This window comes from Oncorhynchus keta, chromosome 30 (assembly GCF_023373465.1).
Source record: "Oncorhynchus keta strain PuntledgeMale-10-30-2019 chromosome 30, Oket_V2, whole genome shotgun sequence".
NCBI classification, from domain to species: Eukaryota; Metazoa; Chordata; class Actinopteri; order Salmoniformes; family Salmonidae; genus Oncorhynchus; species Oncorhynchus keta.
In genome coordinates this window covers 31,299,576-31,309,743 of record NC_068450.1, presented here as the reverse complement: position 1 = coordinate 31,309,743, position 10,168 = coordinate 31,299,576, and the positions used below count along the sequence as shown (strand labels likewise).

Sequence of the window (10,168 nt, the reverse complement as noted above, 5' to 3'; positions counted from 1 at the left end):
CTTCAAATTGACCAGAACTAAGCCCAAAAAGAGATTGTGTTTGAAAATAACAATCATTTCATGCCTTGATTACACTGAGACACGACCACATAGCTTGTGTCTATTTCTTTTAATTCATGGGTTTACTTGGGAACAGATTTCCTAAGTTCAACTTTTTTTTCGCTGTGATTTTACGGTCTTCTTTGACCCAAAAATAAAATCATTAAACTACTTTAACATTACAAACACTTCGGGTGGCCAAAACGGTCACTCACTGAATCTCCGGAGTTAGCCATCCCCGAGACCGAGTCTGGTATCTCGTACGTCTCGTCTGTCGTTTTGCACACTCACTCTGAGTGGTGCTGTTGTCCAAGAGACCTATCTCAGCTCAGACGCGTATAACTGCTGTTACAAAGTAAAATACGTCAGTGACAAGACCAAGCGAGGACCATTGCGCACAACGCCATCGAATGCATTTTAACGGAGTAAAAGCAACAATATCTTATTGAGACAAATATATCTCAAACGTTGGCATTTTTGTTGCATAGGACTTTTGGATTGCATCATATTTGCCCGTTTTTGGGTAACGTTATGGATATTTTTGGGAGAACGGGCGCAGGAGAGGCTTTGAAGAGCGCAGGCTGGGGTTTGAGATGGCAAGTGCGAGTCTCCATTTTGCTTGTCTGCGTACTGAGTGCGGTGAATGGACAGATTCGATATTCTATACCAGAGGAGATGAGAAAGGGCTTGTTTGTAGGAGATGTGGCGAAAGACCTTGGTTTGGACATAAAGAGACTTATTTCAGGTCGGTCGCAGTTAGTTATAGACGGTAATAACCAATATGTAGAGCTGAATCCGAACAAAGGACATTTGGTTGTGAAAGAAAGGATTGACAGGGAGAAACTGTGCGGTCAGAAATCTCCGTGTAGTTTCAGTCTAGAGATTGTCTTAGAAAATCCGCTTGAATTATTTTCGATTACTATCGAAATTCAAGACATAAACGACCATGCCCCAGCGTTTTCGAAGAAAGAACTTAATTTAGAAATCAGTGAATCTGCACCTATAGGGACCGTGTTCTTGCTAGACAGTGCCGCGGACCCTGACGTAGGTATCAACTCCCTTCACAGCTATTCTCTAAAACCAACTGATCATTTTGTTATCAAACAGCATAGTCGAGCCGACGGCAGTAAATACGCAGAGATGGTGTTGCAGTCTGGACTTGACCGTGAAAAACAGAGCGAACACTCCCTGATACTAACTGCAGTCGATGGTGGGGACCCACAGAGAACTGGAACCGTTAAGATACATATTACTGTTCTAGACGCAAACGACAATGCACCTATATTTACTGAGTCTTTGTACAAAGCCACTGTTATAGAACACTCGCTGGGAGGCACAGCTGTAGGAAAAGTAAGTGCCATCGATGCAGATCAAGGGTATAACGGAAATGTGACGTATTCCTTCACACATATGGATGAGGGTACCCCGCCCTTGTTCAATATAGATCCCTATACCGGGGAGATTAAAGTAACTGGTGACATAGATTACGAAACTGTTCAGAATTACGAGATACACATTCAAGCTAAAGACCCATGGGGTCTTACAAGTGTGAGTAAATTAATTATTGATATCCTAGACGTGAATGATAACACTCCGATCATAACCATGACATCGTTTTCGGGTAAAATCGCAGAAGATGCTATCCCTGGTACAGTTGTGGCATTGATAAGTGTCCAGGATGTAGACTCTGGTAAAAACGGACAGGTGCGTTTAAACATCAACGAAAATCTCCCTTTTAAGATAAAAACGTCTCTTAGAAACTACTACACATTGGTAACTGAGAAGGGCTTAGACCGGGAGAAAGTTTCTAGCTACAACATTACCCTCATTGCCACCGATGAAGGTTTACCTCCGTTATCAAGCATGACCACTGTCGTTTTAGACATTACTGATGTTAATGACAACGCACCAGCTTTTAGTAAAAATGTGTATAGCACGTACATTATGGAAAACAATTCTCCCCACGTTTCAGTGGTTGCTATTCAAGCGACGGATCCAGATAGGGGTCAAAACGCACTTATATCTTACTATCTAATTGACAGTGAGCTAAACGGAAACCCAGTCTCCACCTATTTTTCAATTAACTCTGAGAACGGTGTAATTCATTCAGTGCGCTCACTGGATTATGAACAGGTTAAGGAGTTCAAAATACACGTCAAAGCTCAAGACGGAGGCTCGCCACCGCTTAGCAGTAATACAACTGTTCTGATATATGTTAAAGATCAGAACGACAACGCGCCTCAGGTTCTGTATCCAGTCCAGACTAGCAGCTCTCTGGTGGCTGAAATGGTGCCTCGTTCAGCAGATGTGGGATATCTTGTCACTAAAGTGGTGGCTGTTGATGTGGACTCTGGACAGAATGCCTGGCTCTCGTATAAACTGCAGAAAGCGACAGACAGGGCGCTGTTTGAAGTGGGCTTACAGAATGGAGAAATAAGAACTATACGCCAAGTCACTGATAAAGATGCTGTGAAACAAAGGCTCACTGTTGTAGTGGAGGACAACGGGCAGCCCTCTCGTTCAGCTACAGTCAATGTTAACGTGGCGGTGGCGGACAGCTTCCCTGAAGTGCTCTCGGAGTTCACTGACTTTACGCACGACAAGGAGTACAATGACAACCTGACTTTTTACTTAGTCTTGGCTTTGGCTGTAGTCTCATTTCTGTTCATCACATGTTTAGTGGTTATTATATCAGTGAAAATATACAGATGGAGACAGTCTCGCGTTCTCTATCATTCCAGTCTCCCGGTTATTCCGTATTATCCACCGCGTTACGCAGACACTTTGGGGACAGGAACTCTGCAGCACGTGTACAATTACGAGGTGTGCAGGACGACTGACTCCAGAAAGAGTGACTGTAATTTCGTCAGACCCTGTAGTCAGAACGTACTGATAATGGACCCCAGTTCTACAGGGACGATGCAGCGGATGCAGAGTGAACAGAACATCCTGGATGAACCAGACTCTCCACTAGAGGTGAGTTTATTGAAGCAAACTAATTGTTGCCATTTTTATTTTTTACTAAATGACAAATATTTTTTCCGGAGCTTCGGTGCTCGTTCTTCTCAGCATCTCTCTCTTTTTTATTTTATTTTGGTGTATGAAATATTGTAAATTTTTTAGCAACAAAAACAATAGTTGTAGGTCAGCTAATAGATACAACGTGACGTTGTCAGGCTATTTCAGAAATACAAAATGTGTGGACAGCACATATTTCGTCTTTATAGCGAGCATAGGAGCTCCGCTCACTCATACCTTGCATGCATTTCCTATTTTCAATCACTGGCTGCTGAACAAGAGTTATTTTTCTGTGAAGTAAGACCTGTGTAAAAATCCTTAGGCTGAACAGCATACAGCTTTTTCAAGCTTTTAGGTAGTTGGTAAAAGACAATGACTAGACAGAGAATGGAAAGAGCTCAAATGTATGTTGGAAATGGCATGTGGAAATATACGCGCTGTATTTCCATAACACTCAAGCGATCTGTCTCTGTCCACGGTCCTGGTGCTGAACCCTCAGACGTTGCTCTTCGCTGTTAGTTATAGTTATACATTTCCTTATTTCGGTCTTCCTATGTAGTTGTCTATAGACATTTTTTTTCTTCCCGAAGCACAATAAATAGTTAAGTTTTCAATGCGTGTTTTTTTTCTATGACATCGTACCTTGCATGGGCTGTGCGTTATTGAATGCAGGTTGACGTTTTGGTGCATGTGAAACATGTGGATTGTGTCGTTTCTGCAGAGCGTTTTCGGTGTTTGGACTCTGAGTGCCGCTGTTGATCGGTGACGGCCTCTACAAGTCAATTCTGTCTCTGGGTGGCGCAGTAGCCCATCCTATATTCGCTCTTACTGATCGACGCACACAGAGCTCTTCGTATAAACGTCCTCACGGATTATTTTCATTTATTTCTCTGGGAAATACTGTTGCTTTTTTCTATTTTTGCGTGGATGTACTGATGATCGATATTATATAATCAAAGGAAGGAAATATTGGGGTGATCTGATTTTATTCAGTGGAATGGGTAACTGGAGGTCGACTGACCGCAGAGGCGGGTGGCAAGTACTGTTTTACATTCTTTGTCTGAGCGCCCTAGATTCTGTAACTGGGCAGGCACGATATTCCATACCAGAGGAGCAGTCAGAGGGGTCGATCGTTGGAAACATTGGTAGAGATTTGGGTTTGGAGGTGAAGAGACTCGTGTCCGGTAAAGCTCGCATTATACCAAAAGGAGCACGACAGTATGTAGATCTGAACCGAGACAAAGGGCTCCTCGTTGTTAAAGAGAGAATCGACCGAGAGGAGCTCTGTGGACAGACTACGCCTTGTAGCTTCAGCTTTGAGCTTATCATAGAAAACCCCATTCAGTTATATCGAGTTACAGTAGAGGTTCGTGACATTAACGATAACACCCCATCCTTTCCAAAGGATGAAATACATTTCAAAATCAGTGAATCTGCCGTGTCTGGGGCACGATTTTCTCTGGAGAGCGCCGTTGACCCTGACGTTGGTGTTAACAGTATACAGAATTATTCTCTAAGACCGACAGATAATTTCAAATTAGAGGTACACAGCCAAGCCGATGGTGGTAAATACATTGAGATGGTTTTGCAAACCCCCCTAGACAGAGAGGAACAGGAGACTCTGTCTCTGATGCTTATTGCTACTGACGGAGGCGAGCCTCAGAGGACTGGAACTGTCGGCATCCATATTACCGTGCTGGATGCCAATGATAATGCGCCAGTATGTGGTCAACCCGTTTATAAAACAGACGTTATGGAGAGCTCCCCAAAAGGGACTTTGATAACCACCGTTAGCGCAGACGATGCAGACCAAGGGGTGAATGGAGAGGTCACTTTCTCCATCGCTCATGTTGCTAAAGAGGCGAAGGAGCTGTTTGAGCTTAATGTGGATACAGGAGAGATTAAGGTGGTAGGAAGACTGGATTTTGAAAAATCAAGAAATTATCAGTTAAATGTTCAGGCGAGCGACCACGGAGGGTTTACTGATACGTGTAAAGTTGTCATTCAAATTATTGATGAGAACGATAATGTCCCCACAATACAACTCATGTCACATACTAACTCGATTCCCGAGGACTCTCCCCCTGGTACCACTGTAGCTGTTATTAATGTTGAGGACGCAGACTCAGACGGCAACGGTGTTGTCCAGTGCTATATTAACGCAGATATTCCGTTCAAAATAGAGTCATCGTTAACCGATTATTATACAATAGTCACTGATAGCACATTGGATAGAGAAACCGTGTCTGAGTACAACGTCACCATTACAGTTTCAGATGAAGGGACTCCGCCTCTCTCCAGCAATAAGAACATAACTGTTAAAGTATCAGATGTGAATGATAACCCACCCAAGTTTGATCAACCTGTATATAGTAAGTCTATTCAGGAAAACAATTCGCCAGGGTTTTCCATATTCTCAGTGAGAGCGAGTGATGCTGACTGGGGTCAAAATGCCCGCGTCTCCTACTTTCTCGATGATAAACAAGTTAACGGGGTGACTGCTTCCTCTGTTGTCTCAGTAAATTCAGAAAATGGCGCCATCCATGCTGTTAGGTCATTCGATTATGAACAAATCAAGTCGTTTCAATTCAACGTCACTGCCCGTGATGGAGGGTCTCCACCTCTCAGTTCAGTGGTCGCTGTTAGAATATTAGTCCAGGACCAGAATGACAACGCGCCTCAGGTTCTGTATCCAGTCCAGACTAGCAGCTCTCTGGTGGCTGAAATGGTGCCTCGTTCAGCAGATGTGGGATATCTTGTCACTAAAGTGGTGGCTATTGATGTGGACTCTGGACAGAATGCCTGGCTCTCGTATAAACTGCAGAAAGCGACAGACAGGGCGCTGTTTGAAGTGGGTTTACAGAATGGAGAAATAAGAACTATTCGCCAAGTCAATGATAAAGATGTTGTGAAACAAAGGCTCACTGTTGTAGTGGAGGACAACGGGCAGCCCTCTCGTTCAGCTACAGTCAATGTTAACGTGGCGGTGGCGGACAGCTTCCCTGAAGTGCTCTCGGAGTTCACTGACTTTACGCACGACAAGGAGTACAATGACAACCTGACTTTTTACTTAGTCTTGGCTTTGGCTGTAGTCTCATTTCTGTTCATCACATGTTTAGTGGTTATTTTATCAGTGAAAATATACAGATGGAGACAGTCTCGCGTCCTCTATCATTCCAATCTCCCGGTTATTCCGTATTATCCACCGCGTTACGCAGACACTTTGGGGACAGGAACTCTACAGCACGTGTACAATTACGAGGTGTGCAGGACGACTGACTCCAGAAAGAGTGACTGTAAGTTCGTCAGACCCTCTAGCCAGAACGTACTGATAATGGACCCCAGTTCTACAGGGACGATACAGCGGATGCAGAGTGAACAGAACATCCTGGATGAACCAGACTCTCCACTAGAGGTGAGTTTGTTGTAGCAAAGCTATTGTCTTGCAGTTTTTAAAAAAACGTTATATTTTCAGCTGTTTTATTCTGGAGAATCAAGGCTCCTTTTCTCATCACCTCTCTTCTTTTTGGTAAATCAAAGGTTATGTATATATTTTTGTAACGAAGTCAAACATGGGTTATTGGTCAGCTCTGATTTGTGTAGTATGCCTGTTGAATTTCCAGCAAAATAATTTCAAACAGAGTATAAAAGCTAAGTGATAGAACGGTTGTAGCTTTGTCCGGCTTTTTTTAGCACGACCTCAATGTGGACAGCGTCTGTTTTGTCTTGATAGGGAGCATAGGACTGTTCCGCTCACTACAGTGTATGCATTGCCTCCTTTTAATTAACTGTTGACTTCTGAACGAGTGTAATTGTATGTGATTTAGGCCTACTTCATGCGTTAAAATGATTAGGCTAAACAGTATACAGTTCTCAAACTGTTAGATTGTAGGTAGAACACTATTGCATTGATGATTAGTTCCTGAGAGGAAAGATCACATATTAATTGGAAAGATTACATGTGCAACATACGCACTGTCGCTGTCCACTTCCCCGGTGCTGAAGCCTTAGACCGTTGTTGTTTGGTGGTTCTTATGTTTATAGTAAGTAGCCTGACAAATCCTAAAATATATTCGATTAGTTTATACAAATTTTAAAAATTATCCTATTTTGTAGCTATTGTGAATTCTATTTTTCCTAAAGCACATTGTAAATGCTGTAGTTGTCAATGCTCGGTTTTGCATTAACATCTTAGCTGTCTTGCGCTGTGCGTCATTGATTATTGGTTGACGTTTTGTGTAATACATTTGGATACTGTAGCATCGTTTCTATAGTGCGTTTGCCGTGTTCGGACTCTGAGTGCCGCTGTTGATCAATGATAGTCTCTACAGGTTATTTATCACTCTGGGTGGCGCAGTGGCCCATCCTATATTCTCTGTTACTGATCGACGCACACGGAGACCTTTTCAAACGGACGGAGAGCTCTTGGTATTAACGTCCTCGCGGATTATTTTATTTCGTTTCACTGGGAAATACAGTCGATTCTTTTTTTCATCATTTCTGGATGTGCTGATGATCGATATTATACAATCAAAAACAGTAAATATACGGATAATCTGTTTTTATTCGGTGGAATGGGTGATTGGTGTACGACAGGGCGCAGAGGCGGGTGGCAAGTACTGTTTTACATTCTTTGTCTGAGTGCCCTAGATTCTGTAACTGGGCAGGCACGATATTCCATACCAGAGGAGCAGTCAGAGGGGTCGATCGTTGGAAACATTGGTAGAGATTTGGGTTTGGAGGTGAAGAGACTAGTGTCCGGTAAAGCTCGCATTATACCAAAAGGAGCACGACAGTATGTAGATCTGAACCGAGACAAAGGGCTCCTCGTTGTTAAAGAGAGAATCGACCGAGAGGAGCTCTGCGGACAGACTACGCCTTGTAGCTTCAGCTTTGAGCTTATCATAGAAAACCCCATTCAGTTATATCGAGTTACAGTAGAGGTTCGTGACATTAACGATAACACCCCGTCCTTTCCAAAGGATGAAATCTATTTGGAAATCAGCGAATATGCCGTTTCCGGGGCGCGCTTTTCTCTGGAGAGCGCCGTTGACCCTGACGTTGGTGTTAACAGTATACAGAATTATTCTCTAAGACCGACAGATAATTTCAAATTAGAGGTACACAGCCAAACCGATGGTGGTAAATACATTGAGATGGTTTTGCAAACCCCCCTAGACAGAGAGGAACAGGAGACTCTGTCTCTGATGCTTATTGCTACTGACGGAGGCGAGCCTCAGAGGACTGGAACTGTCGGCATCCATATTACCGTGCTGGATGCCAATGATAATGCGCCAGTATGTGGTCAACCCGTTTATAAAACAGACGTTAAGGAGAGCTCCCCAAAAGGGACTTTGATAACCACCGTTAGCGCAGACGATGCAGACCAAGGGGTGAATGGAGAGGTCACTTTCTCCATCGCTCATGTTGCTAAAGAGGCGAATGAGCTGTTTGAGCTTAATGTGGATACAGGGGAAATCAAATTGGTAGGAAACCTGGATTTTGAAAAGACAAAAAACTATCAATTAAACGTGAAAGCGAGGGACCAAGGAGGGTTTACGGATACTTGTAAGGTTGTCATTCAAATTCTTGATGAGAACGATAATGTCCCCACAATACAACTCATGTCACATACTAACTCGATTCCCGAGGACTCTCCCCCTGGTACCACTGTAGCTGTTATTAATGTTGAGGACGCAGACTCAGACGGCAACGGTGTCGTTCTTTGCTATATTAACGCAGATATTCCTTTCAAAATAGAGTCATCGTTAACCGATTATTATACAATAGTCACTGATAGCACATTGGATAGAGAAACCGTGTCTGAGTACAACGTCACCATTACAGTTTCAGATGAAGGGACTCCGCCTCTCTCCAGCAATAAGAACATAACTGTTAAAGTAACAGATGTGAATGATAACCCACCCAAGTTTGATCAACCTGTATATAGTAAGTCTATTCAGGAAAACAATTCGCCAGGGTTTTCTATATTCTCAGTGAGAGCGAGTGATGCTGACTGGGGTCAAAATGCCCGCGTCTCCTACTTTCTCGACGATAAACAAGTTAACGGGGTGACTGCTTCCTCTTTCGTCTCAGTAAATTCAGAAAATGGCGCCATCCATGCTGTTATGTCATTCGATTATGAACAAATCAAGTCGTTTCAATTCAACGTCACTGCCCGTGATGGAGAGTCTCCACCTCTCAGTTCAGTGGTCGCTGTTAGAATATTAGTCCAGGACCAGAATGACAACGCGCCTCAGGTTCTGTATCCAGTCCAGACTAGCAGCTCTCTGGTTGCTGAAATGGTGCCTCGTTCAGCAGATGTGGGATATCTTGTCACTAAAGTGGTGGCTGTTGATGTGGACTCTGGACAGAATGCCTGGCTCTCGTATAAACTGCAGAAAGCGACAGACAGGGCGCTGTTTGAAGTGGGCTTACAAAATGGAGAAATAAGAACTATTCGCCAAGTCAATGATAAAGATGCTGTGAAACAAAGGCTCACTGTTGTAGTGGAGGACAACGGGCAGCCCTCTCGTTCAGCTACAGTCAATGTTAACGTGGCGGTGGCGGACAGCTTCCCTGAAGTGCTCTCGGAGTTCACTGACTTTACGCACGACAAGGAGTACAATGACAACCTGACTTTTTACTTAGTCTTGGCTTTGGCTGTAGTCTCATTTCTGTTCATCTCATGTTTAGTGGTTATTATATCAGTGAAAATATACAGATGGAGACAGTCTCGCGTCCTCTATCATTCCAATCTCCCGGTTATTCCGTATTATCCACCGCGTTACGCAGACACCTTGGGGACAGGAACTCTGCAGCACGTGTACAATTACGAGGTGTGCAGGACGACTGACTCCAGAAAGAGTGACTGTAAGTTCGTCAGACCCTGTAGTCAGAACGTACTGATAATGGACCCCAGTTCTACAGGGACGATGCAGCGGATGCAGAGTGAACAGAACATCCTGGATGAACCAGACTCTCCACTAGAGGTGAGTTTGTTGTAGCAAAGCCATTGTCTTGCAGTTTTTTTAAAAATCGTTATTTCAGCTGTTTTGTTCTGGAGACTCGAGGCTCATTTTTCTCATCATCTCTCTTCTTTTTGCTAAAT

At 43.6% G+C, this 10,168-nt stretch overlaps 2 protein-coding genes across 2 annotated transcripts; both read left to right on the top strand.

Moving 5' to 3' along the window:
• Positions 1 to 420: 420 nt before the first annotated feature.
• LOC118372122 (protocadherin gamma-A11-like) lies at positions 421 to 3,823 on the top strand. The gene is made up of 2 exons (XM_052487012.1): positions 421 to 3,015; positions 3,779 to 3,823. The coding sequence occupies exons 1-2, from the start codon at positions 571 to 573 to the stop codon at positions 3,821 to 3,823; spliced, it is 2,490 nt and encodes an 829-aa protein (XP_052342972.1). The 5' UTR covers positions 421 to 570.
• A 71-nt stretch (positions 3,824 to 3,894) lies between these two features.
• On the top strand, positions 3,895 to 10,064 carry LOC118384093 (protocadherin beta-16-like). Its single transcript, XM_052487011.1, has 2 exons — positions 3,895 to 5,740; positions 9,318 to 10,064. The coding sequence occupies exons 1-2, from the start codon at positions 4,055 to 4,057 to the stop codon at positions 10,062 to 10,064; spliced, it is 2,433 nt and encodes an 810-aa protein (XP_052342971.1). The 5' UTR covers positions 3,895 to 4,054.
• Positions 10,065 to 10,168: the final 104 nt, after the last annotated feature.

Excerpts from the sequence above, each read along its gene's own strand:
- LOC118384093 (XM_052487011.1), top strand. The coding sequence starts at position 4,055 with ATGGGTAACTGGAGGTCGACTGACCGCAGAGGCGGGTGGCAAGTACTG. Across the intron at positions 5,741-9,317 it reads AGAATGACAACGCGCCTCAG|GTTCTGTATCCAGTCCAGAC; the intron begins GTTCTGTATCCA and ends AACGCGCCTCAG.
- LOC118372122 (XM_052487012.1), top strand. The coding sequence starts at position 571 with ATGGATATTTTTGGGAGAACGGGCGCAGGAGAGGCTTTGAAGAGCGCA. Across the intron at positions 3,016-3,778 it reads AACCAGACTCTCCACTAGAG|AGCGTTTTCGGTGTTTGGAC; the intron begins GTGAGTTTATTG and ends TCGTTTCTGCAG.